Here is a 23,567-nt window from a genome sequence, read left to right as displayed (position 1 = left end):
TGCCGAGTTTGCGCAGTGGCGGAAATCATCGGGGCGGGGCGAGCGCCGGGACCCTCCTGCTCCCTGGGCCTGTGGGCTCCTCCCACTCCGGGTCACGGCGTGATAGGGGCGGAAGCGGCGGCGGCCGAGCTGCTGCAGCTGGCAGTGCGGATCCGGCGGTCCGGTGCAGCCCGGTGCAGCCCAGGGCAGCACTCGCCCCCTGGCCAGCGCTCTGAGGTAAGGACTCGAGCCTCACGCGGGCGCGTTTGGGGGTGGCGGCGGGCTTCGGGTGACAGCTCCGCACAAAGCGGCCGGCTGTGTGTTGAGCCTGGTCTGGAGGCGCGCGCGTTCCCCGGGGCTCCCCGGCGTCCCGCGTTTGGAAGGGGTGGCGCGGGGGACCCTGTGCAAGCCGGGGCTTCCCGCGCTGGGCTGCGGGGCCGCGGGCTTTCCCACTCGTCGCTCTCTCGGAACCCTGCAGGGAGCTGCTTGCGCCTCGGCCGGGCGGAGGTGAGTTGGGCGGCGGCTGCACCTGGCACTCTGGCGCCGGCACCAGCTGCGGACCGGGTGGAGAGGACCCCAGTCTGGATTTCCACTCTGGGCTATGGGAACCCCGCAGTCTGGAGGAGGGGCCTTACTCTGGGATTCCACCCAGCGCTGTAGGAACCCATCTACATGGAGGGCAGGACCCCTTTCTCTGCTCCCACTCGGAACTGTAGGAGCCCCTTAACGTAGAGGAGTTACCCCACTGTGGGAATCATTTAGCCCAAAGGAGGGAACCCCATTCTGGGCTCCCACTCGGGGCCGTGGAAACCACCCACCGCCAGTCGCGAAGAGAGACCCTAGGCTGCGGTCCCACTTGCGGACCTGGGGAACCCCGTAGCCAAAAGGAGGGACCCTATACTGTGCTCCCACCAGGGACATGGAAACCCCGCAGCCAGGAGGGGGGACACCAGACTGCCTTCCCCACTCAGGGTGGTAGGGGATCCCCACAGCTTGGTAGGAGGGGCCCAGGCTTCCCTTCCCATTCGGTGGTGGTGGGGAGAAACCCCACGCTGGGCTCCTGTGTGGGGCAGTGGGAACATCGCGGCCAGGAGGAGGGATCCCAGGTTGCGATCTCCACCTTGGGCAGCGAGGCGCCGTCAGGTTCGCTGTTGTAGCGGCGCTCTTGTAGAGGGCCGCTGATGAGGGCTCCAGCAAGCCTTCCTTGGGATTGCACACCACCAGGTCCCGGTCCATATGGCTGATAGTCGGCGCAGCTGGCCTGTGAGAGAAGCAGGCCCAGCTGCAGAAAGTTGGGGTTGAGTGATCTGGAACCCAGCCACCGAGGCCTAAGTTCTTGAGCAAGCAACAGACCACGCCAGGTGTGGGGAATCCCTTTCTTAACCCAGGCACAGCTCAAAAAGCGTTGGTCAGTCTTCCGCCTCCCAACTCAAAGCAATCCTTCTGCCCCAGCCTTTCTGCTGCAAATACAAAGCCACCAACCACATCTGCTTTGAATGCTTACAAAATATATTGTGGAATCCTTTCGGAGGTTTTCTTCAGAGGGTATGTGAGAAAATTCTCTCGTCAATAATTGTCTTCCACACGGGGAACAGTTGAGAAAAGACGCAGGGCAATAGGGAATTCAGAATTGAATTGTTGGGTTGGGTGTTGAATATTAAATTATAGCACTGGGTCCATATTTCCGTAACTCAGTTTATCTTGGGAATATGACGCACTCAGCTTGCCTATTTTAAATGACCCATGGAGATTTCAGTTTCTTTCAATAACAGAGAAGTTTCTAGTAGTTTGTCCTGTTCTTACAAGTAATGCTACCTCCACCGTAAATTTTTACTCTTGTTTTCGATTATTTTGAACTCCAGTTTTTATGAATTTTATGTGTTGGTGTTTAAACTCTTCAATAAACTACGTTCAGAACACCTGGGAGTTATTTAAACATAATTCTAAATACTGACATATTTGCTTGTATATTCATTTTTAACACTTTTTTTTTAACCAAAAGAAAACTAAAACTCTGCATTTAAAATTAGGAAGAAATGGACTTATAAAACTTGGATCACCATCCAGCCGGGCGTGGTGGCGCACCAGCCGGGCGTGGTGGCGCACGCCTTTAATCCCAGCACTCGGGAGGCAGAGGCAGGCGGATTTCTAAGTTCGAGGCCAGCCTGGTCTACAAAGTGAGTGCCAGGACAGCCAGGGCTACACAGAGAAACCCTGTCTCGAAAAAACCAAAAAAAAAAAAAAAAAAAAAAAAAAAACTTGGACCACAAAACTCTAGTCGGTTGGGTGTCTTTACTGAAGAGCCAGGTGGGAGGGAGCAGCTGGGGGCGGGACTTCCCACCGGCAATCCCAGCATTCTTGACACAGGCAGGAAGATTGCCAACAGCTGGAGTGGCCAGGGATCCACGTAAAATCCCCGTGCTAACAAGAAAACCGGGTAGGTGGGGAAGGGTTCACTGTGCTTGTTACAATAATACTTTATTTCTAGGAGCATGTTTTAAAACACACTAGTTTGCGAACTCGCAACTCACATTGTTTTCTCTTCGCTCTAATGAAGACCCAAGGACTAAGCATCGGTAGCGATGCAGGCTACATTCAGTGCTTAACAGAGTGGGAGCACACGACCCTCTCTCAGCTGAATAATTAAAGATGACGATGCGCTGCCGTAAGAACTTTCGGTCAGATTGAATAGCTCGTACAGTGTGCTGCTTTCTTTAGACATTTCTTGATGCTTATTTGTGTATGTTTTCCACTGTTCGGGTGTAAAGATTGGAAACTTCTGGAAGTCATGCTTGGTTTTAGGAGTTGTGCGTTCCTGGGTTATGGTCAGTGTTGCGTGAATCAACACAGATTTCTTAGGTTCCCGAACCTCACGCTGAGCTTCATGTTCGCTACAGTACTTGTATGTACGTGTACATACTGTGTGTGTGACTCTTTGTGTGACTGCGGAATACATGTTTTACATGTAAAGAAATCCATGTATTTTTATGTATGTGAACATCACACTGACGTGAATGGTTAAGTTGGACGCCCTTTTAAAAGTACAAATGAGGCATGGGATGTAGTTCAGTGGTAGAGTGCTTGCCTGGTGTTGTGTATTCCCAGTACAGTGTAAAAGTGTGTGCAGATGGAATCTGAAAAGCCTTTGTGTAACAATGATTGGGGGTAGATGGTATTTCTAAAGATGTTACTAGTATAGTGTTAGTATGGTGTACAGCGTAGGACTGGTTTTAATTTTTGTGTTGAGGGTTTAATCTAGGGTCTTATGAATACTAGGCTTGTCTGTTATCATTGAACTAAACTCCTAGCCACCCCCCATCCTCTGCCATTGTGGGCCAGTGAGACATAGAGATGGATCAGCAGGTAAAAGGCTTTTGTTGCCAAGCCTAATAACCTGAGTTTGATCCCTGGAACCCACATGGGAGAAGAAGAGAACTGGGTGCTCCCAGAGGTTGACCTCTGACCTCCATACTTGTGCTATGGTATGTGCCCCCACCCAGTACATAAACATAAAGAAAAACCACCTCTTTAAAATGAAGTCTTCTGCATCTTGGAATATGCTGGTCTTACATTTGTAAGCTACAAAGTTAGCTTTATCCTGTCATTAAGAAAGTTATCAAAGGAGCTGGAGAGATGGATCAGTGGTTAAGAATGCCAACTGCTCTTCTGAAGGTCGTGAGTTCAAATCCCAGCAACCACATGGTGGCTCACAACCATCCATAATAAGATCTGATGCCCTCTTCTGGTGCGTCTGAAGACAGCTACAGTGTACTTACATATAAATAAATCTTTTTTTTTTTTTTTTAAAAGAAAGTTATCAAAGACTCCTCACAGTATTGACATCACGGTTTCTTACTCTGGATGCAAGAGTTTCCATTTGTTGTTAATAACTTGTGAGAGCTGGTCTTGTGGACATGAATGTAACTTACAAATGGGAACTGAGTATTACAAGGTTGGCACTGTGTAACTGTTAAGGTTCCTGTCTTCTGTGGCACCGCTTCCTTGCTTCCACATCACTTATCCATACAGATGCCTACTTATTTTCATTCCTTCATTCAATGTTGTGGTAACATGACAGAAACATGATAGAAAAAGTGAATAATTACAGATTCATATGCTACCGTGAGTATTTTTCTTATTGAATATTTTCTAATAGCTCATAACCTTACATGGTTTCAACGCCTAGTTTATAGATACGTTTATAGATTGTTTTGGTTGGTTGTTTTTGAGACAGTGTTTCATGTCCAAACTGGCCTTGAATACTCTATGCAGCTGAAGCTGGCTATGAATTTCCAACCCTCATGCAATCTCCATTGGAATTGAAGGCATGAGTAACCACGCCTGCTAGATGTTTGTTCTTAATGCTGGTCTTAACCATGCCGTTAATAGACTACTTTGAAAAATCCTAAGATTTGTCTAGTTGGAGATATTAGTGCCTTGATTGAATCCAGATTCCTGTTTTCTATATACAGTGTGCCTGGTATTTGTTAGTATAAAACTTATCTCTTCTTAGTACAAGCTAAGACTTCAGGATTCAGGAAACAGGAGACATAGTTGGTGGTAGGGCGGGGGGCCGGGGGAGCAAGAACATAATGACAAGGTCTCATCATGTAACCCGGCTGGCTTGGATTTGTGCAGCTGAGGATGACCTTGGAACTTGTGGTCGTCTTGCCTCTCCCTCCCAAGGTCAAGGTGTACAGGTATACCCCAGCATGGTTGACTTGTCCCCATTTTGAATACATACAACACAGGCATCAGCTTATGTGACTTGGGAGTAGGGGTTTTATATTCAAGCAACCCCTCCCCCCCACAAGTGACAATGGCTTGAAGTATCAGCAGATGCTAATAACTTAATGGTGTCCCCTCTCCTCCCCTCCTCCCCCAGGTTTTCCAAAGCAATGGCCTCATCTCGAGGGAGGTCAAAGAAGAGAAGCAATTTGGAGCTTTCTCCTGATAACCTGCCTTTGAGGAGCTCCGGGCGGCAGGTATTCTCTGTTCACTCCTAGTTACTATGGGGAGTGGAGAGCCACACAGAGCGAGCCCAGTCCTGCTGTTGCTGTTTGTGGAGGAGCTCCTGGTGCAGGGTGCAGCGTGTGCAGGCAGAGCTGGGAGGGCAAAGAGACTGGATCACCACTGGTGCTGGGAGAATCACAGCTGGGGCGGCTGCTTCCAGAACGGGTCGCTGAGACCAGGTCAGGCCTGGCTTGGAAGTCATTCAAGGGAATTTGGACTTGAGCTTGCTGTTGCTTGAGTGGCGCTGGAAGGTTTGTTTGCAGTACAGTATTTAATAAAAGCTGAGCGTTCTGATATGTTCGATCTTTTTTTTTCTCTAGCTTTTACATTTCCATTCTGAAAGACTTAACTGGTTTAAGAGAGAAAAAATTCTTAGTTTGTAAATGACTTTTTAAAGATTTATTTATTTTATTTTATTGGTTTTTCAAGAGGGTTTCTCTGTCTAGCCTTGGCTGTCCTGGAACTCACTTTGTAGACCAGGCTGGCCTCGAACTCAGAAATCCGCCTGCCTCCTGAGTGCTGGGATTAAAGGCGTGCGCCACCATGCCTGGCATCTTATGTATATGAACGTTTTGTCTGAATGTATGTATTATGTATGTGTGTGTGCCACACAGACACCTAGTGTTTTCGGATGTCAGAAGAGGGCATTTTATCTCCTGGAGTTGGAATCACAGTGGTAAGCTGCCGTGTGGGTGCTGGGAACCAAACCTGGGCCTTCGATAAGAGCAGCAAGTGCTCTTAATTGCTGAGCCAAACCTTCAGTCCCCAGGGATGACTTGGATAGACTGCCACATTTTCCTTTAAGAAAAGCTCACGTGGATGTTGCGTATCGTTAAGGTGCTGTTTCTAGATCCTTTAGTAAGACAGTTGTCTATACAAGTGGTTGCACAGTTGTACTGGCTAACCCTAGTCTGTTGCCAGGATGCAGCCTCTGGAGCTGTGGCTGTAGCTCAGTTGCTGGAGTGTTTGCCTGGCGTGCGTATTTTGATCCCAGATGCTACCAACACGATGACATTTAGAGCTTCTACTCACGTGTGACCTCAGCAGCAGACCTGTTGCCATCCCCCCCCCCTCACCACCACTGCCAAGTGAAACCTTGACGTCAGCGGGTTCTTCCGTAGGCAAAGAAGAAAGCAGTAGAGATCCCGGATGAGGATGAGGATGGTTCGTCGGAGAAGAAGTACCGGAAATGTGAAAAGGCAGGCTGTACAGCGGCGTACCCTGTGTGCTTTGCAAGCGCTTCTGAAAGGTCTGTGGCAGGGCTACCTTGGCCGTGTGTGTCTGCCCGGTAGCATGTGCCTTGTGGGAATGGTACCCTAGATGTTACTCTTCTAAAACCAAATGCAGGAACCGCAGCCTGCTAATTCTGACTGCTTAGTCACTACACATCACAGCTCCCTTCATACTCTGTGGCTGGTTCTAGCCTAGTGGGAGAGGTCATACCCAGCCATCTTTGTGTCGGTCCTAGGGCTTGATGTGCGGGGCGTAGGAGGTCACAGACTAAAGCTCTGGTAGGAACCTGTGTATGCTTGCTTTTGTCAATTTTATGTTTACCTCATGTATCGTGCCGCCTCTTCATATCCTTGTGCGGGTCTCAGAAGCTACAGGGTTAAGGATGGTAGCTCAGTTGGTACAGTGTTCGCCTAACAATCCATCCCAGTACTCAATAAAGTGGGCATGCTGGCACATGCCTGCTAATCCCAAAATTTGGGAAATGGAGCTAGCCTCACTGGTATTTAGTTCAAGGTCTTCCTCAGCTACACAGCAAACTAGAAAGCCTGTCCAGGGTGCAAGAGACCCTACCTCATAGCTAAACCCAAACCCAAAAACCTACATTGCCATTTGTGATCATTGTGGTCGGACTTTCCCCATTCCATAGAAAAATCTTCAGAAAGGCTATGACTCAATTAAATCTGGACAAAACCCATTTGGGTCTGAACAGAAGATGGCCCTGTCCACAGGGTTGGGACATCTCCTCCTTGTGCTGTGTCATGAGCTACTTGACCAGAGGTATTCCCAGACTTTGTGTCTGCTCTTGAGGTTGCAGCTGATGAGATGTTATCTCCAGCTGCTCTCACACTCAGCTCGTAGCAAGGACCGGGTCATTGTTTCATAAGTCACTACCCCGATCCAGTGCCCCAGGCAGCCATGGAGGTTACACCTGGCTGACCTAAGTCCTCCCTGTGTGGTCACTGTTCTGAGGTAGTACACATATCTGCAATTTGCAATCCCAAATGTTTCAGTTCTGAAACTTCGGAGTGCCGGGACCCTTTATGTTACTACTCGGGTTCTCTCCCCCTGATGTCTCACTGTGGTACAAGCACTCTGAAACCCGTAGGGCAACTGGAATCTAAAATATTTGTGATCCCAGACATTTCAGATAGGCGACTCTCAACCTGCATGACCTTTCAGCTCCTCCTAGCTTCTCCTGTTAGCCCCTGGCTACTTGAAGTGGAGCTGCTGCCAGTGGGCTCCAGTTGATGAGCTAGTTACATGAAACTGAGTGAGAAGTCTCTGTCACCAGCTCTGTTTCTGCTCCTTTCAGATGTGCCAAAAATGGCTACACCTCCCGATGGTATCACCTTTCCTGTGGGGAACACTTCTGCAATGAATGCTTTGACCACTACTACAGAAGGTTTGTTTCTTGACTGGGAACTGGTGGACGGATGAGACAAGGTCTGGGGATGGTGGTCACAAAGCTGGAACCTCCTGGGCCTCATCTAATGCCAGTGATGACTGCAAGTGTGACTGGAAAGTCAGTGCTGTAAACACTACATACCGTGCCTGAAGCTGGGTGTTCATAAGCAAGGCTGGATGGGGGAAACAGTAAAATCAGGTTATTTATAAGGAAACGGATGCAGCTGGAGGTATTCATAGTGAGCAAGTTCAGACAAACTCTGAAACATTATCTCAATCGTGGTTCCTGGATTTTATGTAGATAATCACATAGGTATGTATGTGAAACATAGAAACAAAACTGTGTAGAGGGGCTTAGGTAGGGGCTGACAGAGGTGGGAGGACTGAGAAGGGGGGGATGAATCCAACGTACAGTGGACACATGAGAAACTTAAGAGTGAACTGTGCTGTGAGTGGATATGTCTGCAGGCTCACGTGTCTGCCATGACACATGTCCGGTATATGGAAGCTCCAGAGAGCTTGGCTGCTCTGCTGTTCCGTCACAGTGCACGTAAGATAGGGTGCAGATACTTGGGGAGCCAGCAGAGCACTGGGTTGCTGTCCTCTTCAGCTTTTTCTATAGCCTGGCAGGCCTTGAGCTTGCCTGTCCATCCTGGACAGCTGAGATTATAAGCCGGTGCCACCAGGCCTTGCTCTGCCTTTTACTAGTGGCTTTCTGTACTGTTCACTTGTCTTCTCTTCTGATTTTAATTGTTTATTATTTTATCCCTTGATAAAACATTAATGGTTGCTGTAGGAATCACCATGGACAATAAGAAATTTTCACCACCTAGGGCTCTGCCCTTATTTGTTGCAGAGCTAACATTGTCCAGCACACGCTCCTCCTGATAGCCTGTTGTGGGTGTGGCATTTTAACAGCCCCACCCCCTGAGTTTTAAGAATAGTAAAGTCTTTTTTTGTAAACTTGACCAGCTCAAGTTGTAGTGTGAAAACCTGATTAACCTATAGATTGACTTTTTTTTTTCTTTTTCTGATGGTTTTCAGCCATAAAGATGGGTATGACAAATACAGTGCATGGAAAAGAGTGTGGACCAGCAACGGCAAGACGGAGCCAAGCCCCAAGGCGTTCATGGCAGATCAGCAGCTGCCCTACTGGGTAAGGAGGCCCACTGCTGCCCAGAGCACTAAAGCATGGGCAGAAGGAGTGATGCTGCTTTGTAGCAGATCTCTGCTTGGGTTGTTTCTAGAACAAATACTTCTAAAGTTTGCCGAAATCTTTACTTTGTATAGCCTAGGGGAGAAAGGACTGTCACACACCACCATCTGGCCCCATGTTTACCCACCCATCTCTTTGGATGGACACTTGGGTCGTGTCTCATCTTTCAGTTAGTATAAACAGGGGCACAGATATTACATACCTAGGGATGGGCCATATGGCATTTCTATGGTTGATTAGTGTTTGGTGGTCCTGACACTGGAACCCAGGGCCTCGAGCTTGCTAGGCCTCTCTCCTGCTTTTGATTTTGAGTCAGCTTGTGGGGTTACCCGAGAGCCCTTGTACCTGGCCATGTTCCTGAAAGGCTGGGATTTAACTCCAGACTCAGCTCAGAGCCATTTCTTCATTTTTCCCTGAAGCATGGGGTGTGTGTGTGTGGGGGGGGGGGGGGGGTCATGTTTCTCTACACCGTCATGGGCTTGGCTTTTTGTCATTTGAGACAGAAGTCTCACTAGGTAGCCTTGGCTGGTCTAGAACTCACTGAATAGGCCAAGGCTGCCCTCAAGTGATCTGCCTGCTTCTCTCTGCCTCCCAAGTGCTGGGATCAAGGGCGTGGACCACCACATCCCACTGTTTTTGCCTTTTTTTGAGATGGGTCTCAAACTTGCTAGGTAGTGAAGGGTGACTTGAACTCCCAACCCTCCTGCCTTCATCCTTACCAACTCTTGTTTGTGTTTTATAATGCCAGCTGTGTGGGTAGGTGGGTGTAAACAGGCAGCTCTTTGTGGAAGTACACCCTAGTGTTGTTTGGCCAGTTGCAAATGTGCAGCTCACGTTGAGCTGTTTATCTTTTTGTAAGTCCTATTCTGGAGATAAAACCCTTATTCCCTCTATGAGTGGCAGATTTTTTTTTTCCTTGCAGGTTGCATAGATCATTTAGTTCTGATAAACTTCCATTTATTTAGATTTTTTTGTGTGTATGTGTGTCTTGCTAGGAACTTTACCAAATCTGAGTCATAAAGACTCACCTCTGTGCTTTCCTAGAAGATTTTCACTGTTTTAGAGTTCTCATTTTAATTTCTGGGTTATGTGCAAAGCCAGATCTGATGTCATTTGTGTGCATGCAGATATATAGAATTTTCTGTTTTGGAATAATGTAAGGAGCTTGCAGAGATAACCACTAAAAGCTATGTGCCCCTAGGCACATACTGTGGCCTTTGTCAGACAGAATAATGAGTGCAGGTACAGTCTGGAGAACTCTATTACCAGACTTGATTTGAATGTTATCAGTATTTCCGTCCTTTTGGCAACCTAGGCACCACAATTTACATGTCATGTCCCAATTTCCTGAGTAGTCGTATCTACAGTTAACTCATTAATGCCTCCAGCTTGAGCTGGAAAATCTGACAACAGTTTTCAAACTTTCTTTCGTTTATCCTCTTGCCTCAGCTAGCATTGAGTCAGAAATTACCCTGGGGCTAGAGAGATGGCTCAGCGGTTAAGAGCACCGATAGCTCTCCCAAAGGTCCTGAGTTCAATTCTCAGCAATCACATGGTTGTTGCGGCCCGCCCGCGGTCCACAACACGAACGGTTCACTGAGAATGGCAGTTCCCTGCAAAGAGAGGAATCTAGACGGGGCGGAAGAAAAGAATGAAGCCAGGACAAACAGATTCTGATCGAGGCTCAATTTAATATTTCCAAACACTCAGTTTATAAAGGAAGGGGGAGGGAACCCAATTTCCCGCCAAGTAACTCAGGGTCCAGTAGCAGGACAAACAAGTGTGTGCCTCCAGGCAGCAGAGTCAGGTTCCAGCAGTGGGCGTGGCAGGACGAATGAGCTGGTAGCTCCACCCTAGAGCAGGCAGGTTCCAGGCTGGGGGAAGGGAGACCACACATGGTGGCTCACAACCATCTGTAATGGGATCTGATTCCCTCTTCTGTTGTGTCTGAAGACAGCTACAGTGTACTCATATATATATAAGATAAATAAATCTTAAAAAAAAAAAAGAAATTACCCTGATGGCATCAGAATGGGTGTGGTGAAACAAGGGAGAGAGAAGGGAAAGGCTACAATTGTTAGAAGGTTAGCCAAGGGGGTTGGATAGAACTGCATGCTAGAGCAGTTTGCTACCATGCACAGCACCCTGGATTCAATTCCTTGAGTCAAAACACACGGACCAGATCATGTGAAGACAGATCCCGTGGACATGTGGTAGCTCAAGGTTAGGCCGTCTATGTTTGTCTTGCCTTTGTTTCTCATGTAGGTGCAGTGCACAAAACCCGAGTGTGGAAAGTGGAGGCAGCTGACCAAGGAGATCCAGCTTACTCCACACATGGCAAGGACTTACCGCTGTGGCATGAAGCCAAATACTATTACCAAGGTATGGTTTCTGTGGTGGCCTCTTGAGTTACTTTATATGTCACTCTGTAACGGGAGCATATCTCTATCAGTGTGTGTGTAATTGTATAGGGGTGGTTGTGTTGTGTGTAAACAGAAGCCCAACTGCAATGGGTTTAACTAAGGAAGGGCCTCTTTTACTCTAGGCAGGTTGGTAATGGGCTGCTCGGGGTTGGTTTAGTTATCTAGGAACAGTTGCCCAGTCCATCTGTATCTCCCATCCTCCAGTGACAAGGTGGATGCCGTATTCCCAGCCACCGTGTCTAAAGCAGAGGAGAGGCGAGTGCAAGGGGAGGGACAGTAGTGGCTGAGGCCGTCCCTCTGGCACTGGCTGAGTTCTGCTTGTGTCATTGGTTAGAACAGAATCTTACAGAATCCCACAACTATGCTAGACTGCACGAGGACAAAGGAAGAGACTGCTTCTTCACTCTGGTACCCTGTGCGTTACAGCGCCAGACAAAGCAGAACTATGCAGCGAGAAGGGACAGGGTGAATGGCTCTGATTGGCAGTTAGGAACCCGCCACAGCTGATATAGTGTACCTGATCTGAAATTTGGCAGCTAGTGTTTGAAAATGTGTTAAACATACCGCCCAAATGTCGCATGCTTTCAATATTAAAAGAGTATTTAAACAAAATAGATTTTTTTTTCTAATTGAGGGGTAATCGTAGATTGTAAAATACACCATTTTCAATGCTTTCAGAGGTTTGTGGTATTGTTAGACACAATGTTGTTGCCATCAAAGGCTCTGTTGCTTTAAACACATCCATTCTAAACAATAAGTGTGAGGTTTATGATCAAAGTTTTTTGTTTGTTTTTCTTTTAAACATAGGGCTCAAAGTGCATATGTTACTGGGCTAGGGAAGAAGCTCAGTGGCAGCATTTGCTTAACATTCGAGTGGGCCTGGGTTTGACCTTCTATAAAGGGAAAAACACCCCCCTCTCTCCAGTGTGTGTGTAAAGACAAAGTGACCACACTTAGTATATGAAAACAACACTGGGTGGCATTCCATGGTAGAGTGTTTGCCTAGTTGTTACATAAATATATTGTATATAAGTGTTACATGACTGTAACCTTAGGACTTAAGAACAGATTATTTATAAATATACACACATCTAAATGAAGAAAATCCTTTGGAGCCATCTCACTCCCTGTCTTCAGAAGTAAACTCTTGGAGGCTGGAGACTATGCCTCCGTGGTGGTGCTCGCCAGCATGCACAGAACCCTGGGATGAACATAAGCATTTGGAGAGTGGGGCTGGGGTGGGGAATGTCGTCTTAATGGTTCATCCATTTTTCCAGTACAACTTTAAACATAGATTTGATATTGTAGGCTCATTTTAAGGCTTTCGTAAGAGCCTACAAACTGCTTCTTTTGGTTTAAAAACAATACGGCTTAGCTGGGCTTGGTGGTTAATATCTGTAAACAGTCCCAGCACTTGGGGAATAGAGGCAGGAGGATTAGGACTTCAAGGCCAATCTTCCCTACATAGGAAGCAGGAGGCCAGCCTGGGCTATGTGAATACGTTAGGCCATGCCTTTAAAAAAGGTCTTGAGACTCAGTGATGGCATGAGAACTGGCCAACACTGAGTGGTATGTGCTGGGAATTGAACCTGTACCTTTGCACAGTCTAGGGAATCACTGTACTGTGGAACTCAGCCCCAACCCCTAAGCGTATTGGCACTATTTTTAACAGAAGAGAGCTGTATCATTTTCGCTTCTGAGAGATGATTATATACTGTAATTCTGTGCGTGGAGCACAAGATGTACAGTGCTCAGCCAGAATGCCAGTCTTAGCCACGGTATTCCTTTGTCCTGCATGCTTTAGTTACCTCCTTCCCATCTCCAGAGTCAGCTGTTCTGATTCTAGCCCCACAGGCTAGTTTTTCTGTCTCTTAAACTTCATAAGACTGGGATCAGTCTTGGGTGCTCTTTCACTGTGTAGACTCTTTTCACTGTATTAAAATACATTAAAAGCAAACAGACAGACCATCAATGTTGTGTGGATCAATGGGGCGTCTTGTTTGACTGAATTTCTTGCAGTATTGGACATTGAACGTAGGGCCTCGCGAGCGCTAGGCAAGCCTCGAGCCACAGCTGTATTCTCTGCCCTCTTTCTACTCTGTTCTTTTTGAGGTGAAATCTCCTTAAATTGCCCACATTGACCTTGAACTCACTCTATACTCCAGACAGACTGTCAGTGTGTCCTCCTGCCTCAGTGCCCTGCCTAACCATAATTCACAAACCAGGCAGCAACACTAGCTTTTCACATGCCTCAGTAGTGTCGAGTCTCCTGTGTGCGTACTGTGGATTGTTTCCACACTGGCATGTGGCAGGACAGTTCTGTTGCAGGTGGCAGTTGTGTGAGTGGAACTGGTGATGAGGCTGCAGGTGCCTTGTGCTTGTCTGTGCGGGCGAGCGGGCGGGAGGAGCTTGTGGCATGAGGCAGAGCTAGGTTTGCTTCTGAAGAAGCTGCCGCCTCGTGGCAGCCTGTGCTCGCGGATCGAGCGGTGGTCTCTTGTGTTGTTTCTCTGCTGTGCTTGGGTTAGTTCCGTGGTTTTGGCAGGCTTCCTGGTTTGTAGGGCATCTTTACATCATCTAGACACACATATATTTTTAGTATTTTCTACGAGTCCTGTACAAGGAAGAATGATAGCAGTTTTGAGATAGCTGACTCTGAGCTTGGGATGCTCTGCTGCCTTACTCTTGTGAGAGCTGAGAGGATGGGAATCCCTGACACCTGCCAAGGATTTTCCACTGTGTTCCTGTTCTCAGCAGGGTTCACTGTGTAGCCCAGGCTGATTAATCTTAATTGACAAGTAGATTCTAGAATATGTATGCATACTGGAAGGGCTATATGTGTGTGTCTGTATATACACACATACATTTTATGAGAACTCTTACAATTGACTTAGTGATTTTGAAAACCATGGTTGACACTTAGCTTCACCTTGCAGGTAGAAAGTAGGAGGTCTCTGAATGGTAGAAAAGGAGAAAGTGAAGGACCTAGGAAAGAAAGAGCATGGGCAAGGCCCCGTCACACTGTGTGGTTGCACTTGTGGGGACAGGCCTTGGAAGGCACCTGGGGTATGTTTCAGCCAGTGAGAACATCGTGTTTGTGGCACCAGCTTGCTCTACTTCCTCTGATTTTTTTCCAGTCAACACTGAGGCTTTGATGCCTAAAGCTCTGGCTCATTCTTGCTGAGTAGTATCTGCAAGCGTGGGTCTGCTGCACTGTGTCCACTTCCCTGTTCCAGGAGAGGGGAAGGTCTTTTTTAAGTCGTGGCTGTTCCTGTTGTGTTTCCTGGAGTGTTGCTGCCCCAGCGTGCTCAAGTTTCTTTTTTTGTTGTTTTTGGTTTTGGTTTTTCGAGACAGGGTTTCTCTGTATAGCTCCGGCTGTCCTGAAACTCACTTTGTAGACCAGGCTGGCCTCGAACTCAGAAATCCACCTGCCTCTGCCTCTCGAGTGCTGGGATTAAAGGTGTGCGCCACCACGCCTGGCTCTCAAGTCTCTTATTAATGTACAATGTAAGAGTTTCTCTGGAAACACTTCTTTGGATTGGAGCTGCCAGGCCTGTGTTCTCCTGACCTTCCATTAGGTAGTATTTTTGTATTGAACCAGAAACTGCACAAATCAAAAGCCCAGGCAAATGAATTGTCACAAGTACCTGCTTTTCGGGCTCCCAATATAGAAATGCAATACTTGGCAGATGCCCTGGTGACCCCTGTCAATTACAGCCACCAACCTTGCTCCCAAGGGTAAATTGCCCGCTTGCTTTTCCAATTTACAGTATTATGAATTTGGCTTTGCTTTTTTTTTTTTTTTTCCTTTTTGACCCTCATATAAATGGAATCGTGTAGTGGGATATTTCAGAACTGCTGGTAAGTTCCACTTGTGCTGTGGCATGTAGTTGTCATGTGTTCTTTCACTGCTGGGTGACATGGCATTGTTTGTCATGGTACATGTCATCTTACCTATTCTGTTGGCTTCTAGTTAGCTTTGTTCTCTCACAAACAAAACTTCCTTGAGCTTCAGAAATATATACAGCAAGTTGTGTTGTTTCTTCTGCTCTTTCTGTCCGTTGAGACTGGGTTTTGCTGTGTAGCTCAAGCTGCCTTTGGAGTCTGAATCCTCCAGGATAGCTTTGAGCTCCCTGTGTTCTGCAAGCTTATACTGTGTACTTGTCCATCCTCCTGCCTCATCCTGTAAAGTGCTGAGATTACAGGTGCATGCTGCCGTCCTTGGCTTGAACAGTTTTCCTTTGGTGCAGTGCTAGGGATTGAACCCACAGCCTCTTGAAATAGGAGGCAGGCTCCCTGTATCCCCAGCCTTTGAACTTCCTTGTAGTTCATTGCTTGGCGCCATGTTACAAGGGACTTTAGGAAGTACTCCAAGATGAAAATTACTGGGTATGTTTATCTGAGTGAGACACAGCTTTAGTTCTGCAAGATAATGCCAGGCCTCTATATCTTTTAGACATGTGTACCCTGTCACAGCCCTCTCTGCCGCTTGTACAGCCCATTGTTTTCATGGAGGAACATCTTTTTTTTTTTTAAGATTTATTTATTTATTTATTATATGTAAGTACACTGTAGCTGACTTCAGCCTCACCAGAGGAGGGTGTCAGATCTCATTACAGATGATTGTGAGATACCATGTGGTTGCTGAGATTTGAACTCAGGACCTTCGGAAGAGCAGTCAGTGCTCTTAACCGCTGAGCCATTTCACCAACCCTATGGAGGAACATCTTAATGAAAGTACCAATCTTCCCACACTCTCGTTCTGGTGACATGTCCTGCATTTTTCTTGCCAGTTAAATAGGGGTTTTTTTGTTTTTTGTTTTTTTAAAAAGGGAGGTATCATATTGAAAGAAAATGGACAGCTAAGACTGTATGTTTTGAAAACACTTAATTCAGACTTGGCTTTCTCTTGTAGCCTGACACCCCCGATCATTGTTCTTTCCCCGAGGATCTGGTGAGTATCTGTGCTCTGCATCAGAGTTAACTTGGCCTTTAAAGATACGTTCACTAAGTAAATGACTAGTAGCATCTATTTGGATGTACATCCAAGCCTTCTGACTTGAATGTAGTGACTTCATTGTGAAAATGCCCACAATCATAGATGGTGATGGTAGTGATTCTGTAGTTGCAGGACCCAGGACCCCTCACAGTTAAAAGAATGTGAGATTGCTTTACACTAAAGGGCACAAGAAAAGACACTGCTCCTACCTTGCTGTGGGGGTCGGACTTCGCACACTTGTTTGTTGGTGATGGCTCTGACCTTTCCTCCACTGAGCCCTTACGAGACAAAGAGCAGGGTGGCCATGGTTTGACTGTCTTGGCCTGGACTCAGCATCAGGAGAGGGGTCTGGTATTTTCTGACCAAAAAGGTAGCCACCCTGCCCTGTCCCTGCTCAGATACAGAAGTGGGTCCAGCTGTTTCTGGCTCCACTTGCCATGTAACCAGATCTGGTTTAAACTGATTTTAAATATGCGAACTTCCCTAAATTCCCAAGTCCTTCTCATTTCGGTGATTCAGAATTGGTACTTGGAGCTCATCCCCAGTGTCTCAAGTTCAAGGACCATGGCAGGTTCAGATAAAGGGAGAAGAGACATGTATTAGATCCATTTGGAATCCATTCTCCTCTTGGAAGGAGCGGCTCTGTTTGTTTTTACTAAGTTTCGTTCCCATATGGACCAGGTGGATTCTGGGTTTGGGATAAACAGTGCAGTCAGAATACCTTCTGCATCAGCTCTAATACTAAGGGCATTTTATACCCAGAAGATCCATGACATTAACACAGAGGCTGTATTCATAAAGGACTTGAGTTGCTTTGCTTTCATGCTGCTGGTGAATGAGCCCTGTCCTTGGGCAAGCGAATAAGCAAGCATTCTACCATTGAGCTATATCCCCAGACAGGGAGGCTCTGGACGTAGTCTGAGACAGGCCTCCACGGCCGGCAACTAGCAAGGGCCTACTGGTTGCTGTTTGTTTCTCTTAAAGCATGTGGAGACTAAGTTAGGAGATCCCCCTTCAGGTATGCTTCCAGCGAAGAGAGAGCCAGAGGCTCATAGCTAGTGTCAGGGTTTGCCCAGTTTCCTCTCGGCTGCATGACCCAGGAAGTAGAATGGATTCATTATTTTTAAGAGGCCAGACTCTGGATGCCAATAGCTGAATTGTTTGGAGCTGAGCGAATGTTCTAGTTTTATTTCTGCTGCTGTGATAAACTATCCAGACAAAACATGGAGGGGAAGACTAATTTGGCTTATGGTCCTAGGCTCAGAGGCCGTCACTGAGGGGAGAGCAAAGCAGGAGCTCAGGCAGCTAGCTACATCCTTCCTGTACAAGACCAACTCCCCGGACGATGCATGCTTGTTGGCTGGCTGCTTCTTTTGTTTTCCAGAGAATTTTCTTCACACTTCCACAGTTCAGGGATTAGTTTAGAGAAGGTGCCACTCACAGTGGGCTGGGTCAATTAGCTGTCAAGACAGTTGCCCACTGATCTTGGCCTGATCTTGCCAATTCCTCCTTTGAAACTTCCCTTAAGCCTTTCCAGGTTGCCGAAGGTTGCCATTTCAAATGTAACTATCTCAGAAGGGGTGGGTGGAGGCAGACCTGGGGTATTGGGGAAGCAGCATGTTTACCTGGTGTCAGTGGGGGTTTTCTGGCTCAGGAGGGAGGCTTTCTGCATGTCGGGAAGAATTTTCCCTAAGAAAGTTTGTCTCTGGATATCCTCAGCTGTTTTTGTTTGATTCTCTGTATGAAACTAACTGTTGAGTCTGGATACGGGGAACAGGAGAGCTGTGGGTGAAGATGAATAAGTACCCTCAGCATGTATATTTCCCCTTTTCCTCCCACTTCCATCACAGAGAGTGCTGGAAGTTTCCAACCACTGGTGGTACCCCATGCTCATCCAGCCTCCGTTGCTGAAGGACAGTGTGGCAGCACCACTGCTTTCTGCCTACTACCCCGACTGCGTTGGCATGAGCCCCTCCTGCACCAGCACACATCGTGCCACCGTCACAGCTGCTACCACAGCCACCGGCAGTGCCAGCCCGGGGGAGATGGAGCCCTCCAAGGCAGCCCCCTCTTCACTTGGTAAGAGATGCTCTGGTACCCTTTTCCTTCCATCCCTTCCCCCCTTCTTGGAAATGTAAGGGTAAGGAAACTGCAGAAGACTCTTAAGCGTATGTGACATGGTATAAAGCACTCACTGTTGCATGCATTTGCCTATGCAGTTGGCCTTCACACATACCTCTCTGCATCTACAGATGCAGCCAACCTGGTTGGAGAGCTCTGTGGGAAGAAGTCCCACCTGTATTCATTATATGCAGATTCCTTATTGCAGACTTTACTGTGTGTGACCGTGGTGGTCAGAAGAGAGGATATCTGATCACTAGAAGCTATGTCCATAGTATCTATGTTGTATTAGTTGTTGAATTATCTAGAGAGGGGCTTGTGCACCATTTAAGACACTGCACCATTTAAGTAAGGGACTTGGGATGTGTGGTTGCGAGACTTGTGTGGGGAGGGAAGGAGTCACAGAACTAGTTCTCTGAGGATGCTGAGGGAGGATAGCCCTGCAGATCTATCACACCATTACTAGACAATGCACAGTTGCTTTGGAAAGCCTTGTAGCTCCTACCCGTGAATTACATATAGGATTTAATGAGTGTTTATTTCAAAGTTGGATTATAATAGCTGTGCCTCTTAATGATTTCACAAACTGTGACCTTCCAGAATGAAGTTTGGGCTGTGTGGTCACCATTTTTGTTCTTTGACTCTCTGTCTCTAATGATAGCAGTGGAGAGATCCACTCTAAAAGATTCAGAATTCCATGTGTGGGAAGAATATGTTACTGGTTTCAAAGGAATCCTAACAACCCCTTGTCTTCCATCTGTATATGAACAAATCACATTTTTGATGGTGAAACTTGGTTTTTCTATCAAGGCCTGATATTAAGGATTTAGCTGATAATACTGGATGGGCCTTAACAGGGGAGTTGTGGGGAGATCTGGGTGAGTGCTAGTGTGGAAATGTTTTGAGTGTGTACTGTGCTGGGCACTCAGTACTGAAGGAGTACACATTTGTGAAGACAGTTTGGCAGTGTGTGAAGACCCGTATGACTGGACTTTTGAACCAGCAAACATTTCTAAAATGCTATACTGAAGCCAATCAGTTGAAAACTGCATGTGTAAAGAAACTTATGTTAGTGTTGCTTACAGTTGTGATTATAATAGGTGTGATCTCCATTCCCACGAGAGGGGAATAGTTGAATAGTAAGACACAAAGCCACTGAATTTAATATAGTCATTATATTATACATATATACATATGTTTTTTCATATATATAGTTATTTAACATAAAATCAGATATAAATATAAAGTTATTTAATACATGGAAAAACATTTAGAATACTGTAAAAACTTTTTTTTTTACTTAAGAGGTAGGTTTGAAGACAGCACCTTTATAGCAGTTGTCCATCTTTGAGAAAACTAGTGTTTAGAATGTTACCATAGGCTGAGTCCTGGAATGTGGCACTAGTGTGGCTAGAATGTTACCATAGGCTGAGTCCTGGAATGTGGCACTAGTGGCTAGAATGTTACCATAGACTGAATCCTGGAATATAATACAACATGGGACATGGGGCTTTGGGACTGTTTAATTTTGTAATCAGAAAATGCCAAAGGGTGTGTGTTTGTTTTTTTCTTTTTAATTCTTAAAATTACATTTCTGTATCTGTATGTGTGTGTACCACAGCACATATGGGAGGTCCAAGATCAGTTTAGCAAAGTTGTTTCTCTCCTTCCATATGGTCCTAGAGATTGAGCTGAGGTCATCGGGCTTGGTGGCAAGAATCTTTACTCATTGGGCCGTCTTGGCCGTCCCCTGTGTGTGTTGAGGACGTGCCCTCGCGAGTAGTGTGCACGTGTTTCTGGTGGTTTTGCAAGTCCCAGCTTGCAGAGCTGCTTGCCTGTGTCCCGTCAGTCCTAGGCATGAACCGGTACTTCCAGCCCTTCTACCAGCCCAACGAGTGTGGGAAAGCGCTGTGCGTGAGGCCGGACGTGATGGAGCTGGATGAGCTCTACGAGTTCCCAGAGTATTCGAGGGACCCCACCATGTACCTGGCTTTGAGAAACCTCATCCTCGCGCTGTGGTACACAAACTGCAAAGTAAGTAAGAACGTGCCAGCAGCAGCAGCGAGGAGAGGGCGCCAGTGACTAACAGCAGGGTCGTCGGACACGGTGACTAACTAGCAGAGTCATCAGCCATGGTGACTAACTAGCAGAATAGTCAGCCATGGTGACTAGCAAAGTAGTCAGTCATAGTGACTAACTAGCAGAGTCATCGGCCACGGTGACTAACTAGCAGAGTGTCAGCCATGGTGACTAACTAGTTTGAGTGCTGGGACCATTCATCCCAGCATTCATGAAGCAGAGGCCAGAGGCTGGTGGCTCTGTGTGAGTTCAAGGCCAGTTGGTCTGCAGCATGAGTTCTAGTCAGCTAGAGTTACAAAGTGACACCCTGTATTCACAACAAAATGCAGTCAACCATTGGACTGAGCACAGGGTTCCCAATGGAGCAGTTAGAGAAAAGACTCAAGGAGCTGAAGGGGTTTGCAACCCCACAGGAAGAACAACAGTATCAACCAACCAGACTGCCCCAGAGCTAAACCACCAACCAAAGAGTACACATGGAGGGACTCATAGCTCCAGCCACATATGTAGCAGAGGATGGCTTTGATGGGCATCAATAGGAGAAGAGGCCCTTGGTGTCCTGGGAAGGCTCAGTGCCCCAGTGCAGGCCAGGGCAGGGAGGTGGGGGTGGGTGGTAGGGGAATACCCTTATAGAAGCAGGGGGAGGGAGGATGGGATAGGGAATTTTAGGGGGCAGGGACTGGGAAAGGGGATAACATTTGAAATGTAAATAAAGAAAATATCCAATTTAAAAAAAAAAAACTAAAATGTAAAAATAAACTTTTAGCCCTAGTTTTTTGTTTGTTTTTTATTGGGTTACTTACTTTGTTGCTGTTGGTTTTGGTTTTGTTGTAAACACAGGAAGCTCTCACCCCTCAGAAGTGCATTCCCCACATCCTTGTCCGGGGCCTTGTACGCATCAGATGCGTTCAGGAAGTGGAAAGGATTCTTTACTTCATGACGAGGAAAGGCCTCATCAACACAGGAGTTCTCACGGTGGGAGCAGGCCAGCATCTTCTTCCTAAACACTACCACAATGTAAGCAACTGGGTGTGCGGTAGGCTCTGCCTTTGGTTGTGATAAGAGACTAGTGTGTTGCTATGTTGGTACCAGATACTGCAGAAACCATTAGGCGTAAGCAAGACTCGTGAAGACTTTCTCCCAGGAGGAGACTTGGGGGCACAGTTTCCTCAGGCTGAAAGAAAAATGCGGTTACTTCTGACGGGTACCATCACGTACCGTACTGTGGGAAAGCAAATCGCAGTAACAGCAGAGAGATACAACTAGATTAACAGTGCTTAGCAGTTAGAACCTCCCAGAGCAACTGCAATAGCATTTCGTCACACTGTTCTAACTGGTGTTTTGTTTCTTTTTGAAGAAATCTGTTCTGGTTGTTGGGGCTGGTCCAGCAGGCTTAGCAGCTGCTAGGCAACTACATAACTTTGGGATGAAGGTGAGATTCTGCGGGGGGCGGGGGGCGGGGGGGGCGGTCACTGCTCCTTTGTTTCAAATTATCTAAGACTTGGTTCCTAAAATTAGTGAAGGATAATACACACACTGGCTTTCTTTTGAAACAGGGTCTCAGTACATAGCCCAGGCTAGCCACGAACTCACTGACGTCACATGCCTCTGCCTTTCAAGTGCTGACAATTAAAGACTTGGGACCTCACCAGGCCACATCGTTTTGCAGTAGGTTTTAAGGAAGCTCTGAGTCTGTGTCAGAGCAGGTAGAGCTTTGGGCAGTAGACTTCCTGTAGGAAGGAACTCTGATAGTCTAACCTGCATCGACAGAAGTAATTGGCAGGTTATCGTTAACCAGTGGAGGGGATGGCATAGTTTACAACAACAATGAAAGCACAGAGATCATTGTGTCTCGGGGACGTTTTTGAAACGTCTTTTTCCCTTTTATAAACTCCTACTGAGGATTGGAACCCTGATAATCCTCAATATTAATGCTTCTGCTAGCCGCCAGGCGGGCGCTCTGCACTGGCCGTCGGGGTTCCTTGTGCCAACCAGTCATCCTTAGAAGAATATGCTGCAGAACAAAAGCCATGGCTTCTGGAAGTGGGATGGGTTGAACAGTCTCAAGGCTGAGCTAGAATTCTGGCTTCCTTAGCACTGTAGATGTGTAAGGTATCTGGCTTCTCCTAAGGAAGACAGAAGGATATGCCACTTGCTGGAAAATGCCTGACTCACATACAGCTAGCCGGGATAGAGACTGCTAGTGGGGTAGAGGATGGTTCAGCTGTGTGTGGTGGCGCACACCTTTAATCCCAGCACCAAAGAGACAGAGGCAGGCAGATCTTGAGTTGTAGGCCAGCTTGGTTTAGGCCATTCAGGACCATTTAGTGAGTGCGACATTGTCTCAGAATTTGGTATCTAATTTTTATCAAATCAGGAACCTTCCCCGTAGCTTTCTCTGATTTGTTCAGTTGGATCGATTTCTTCTCTTTAAAACTTTGTAAGGACTTTGCTTTTCACTGAAGACAAAGTTAAATATAGTTTTGGTTTTTGTTTGGTTGGCTTTTTGTTTTTATTTTTTAAGTCAGGGTGTCTCTCTGAATCCTTGGCTGTCTTAGAACTCCCTTTCTAGACCAGGCTGGCCTCAAGCTCAGAGATCCACGGGCCTCTGCCTCTTCCTCCGGAGGGCTGGCAGAGGCAGGTTAAATATAACTTAAGGCTCAGCCCTTTTCTTTGTCCGTGTCTAGCCTAAAGAATTTAAGCAGTACCACCTTGGCAGTAAGGATTCGAAGTCCTGTTTTAGGCTGTTAGAAGTGTTCAATAGCTATGCCTAAAAGGTATTTTTCTTCTGGGTAGATGGAGAACTGAGGTTGTGGGTCACGTTACACTCCTGGGCAAGGCAGGAACGTCAACTGGGTTAGTGGAAGTGTTTGTGGGAGGGAATCCCTCCTGTGAGCTACAGAAAGTGTTTGCGTTATTTCAGTATGAGAGGTTAGGGTCAGTGTCTCTCGTTTGCTTTTTACTTGGGAAACTTAAAGATTATATTACAGGGAAGGATATTAATCTTCAAAGTCTGGGGAGGCTGCCTTTAATGTTCAGCCCGTAGAACCGAGTAGCTCACTGTTAAATTCGGAGGAGGGTGGAGAGGTGGAGCCCCACGCTG

At 46.9% G+C, this 23,567-nt stretch overlaps 1 protein-coding gene across 2 annotated transcripts in view; it reads left to right on the top strand.

Moving 5' to 3' along the window:
- The first annotated feature begins 96 nt into the window (after positions 1-96).
- Kdm1b (lysine demethylase 1B) overlaps positions 97-23,567 on the top strand; it is a 41,288-nt gene continuing 17,817 nt past the window's right edge. Inside the window, exons 1-12 of one of the 2 annotated variants that reach the window (XM_029468251.2) lie at positions 97-216; positions 4,865-4,964; positions 6,114-6,241; positions 7,538-7,627; positions 8,674-8,785; positions 11,111-11,227; positions 15,106-15,126; positions 16,181-16,219; positions 18,115-18,343; positions 20,235-20,419; positions 21,305-21,481; positions 21,822-21,896. In XM_029468251.2, coding sequence (XP_029324111.1) covers positions 4,878-4,964; positions 6,114-6,241; positions 7,538-7,627; positions 8,674-8,785; positions 11,111-11,227; positions 15,106-15,126; positions 16,181-16,219; positions 18,115-18,343; positions 20,235-20,419; positions 21,305-21,481; positions 21,822-21,896 — 1,260 coding nt within the window. In that variant the 5' untranslated portion in view covers positions 97-216; positions 4,865-4,877. The remainder of the gene's footprint in view (positions 217-4,864; positions 4,965-6,113; positions 6,242-7,537; positions 7,628-8,673; positions 8,786-11,110; positions 11,228-15,105; positions 15,127-16,180; positions 16,220-18,114; positions 18,344-20,234; positions 20,420-21,304; positions 21,482-21,821; positions 21,897-23,567) is intronic. The other variant, XM_021180047.2, reaches the window with a different exon arrangement.

This window comes from Mus caroli, unplaced genomic scaffold (genome assembly GCF_978045245.1).
Source record: "Mus caroli unplaced genomic scaffold, Mus_caroli_1 scaffold_15, whole genome shotgun sequence".
NCBI lineage: Eukaryota > Metazoa > Chordata > Mammalia > Rodentia > Muridae > Mus > Mus caroli.
The sequence above is the reverse complement of the archived record's forward strand: the minus strand, read 5'-3'. Positions and strand labels throughout refer to the sequence as shown.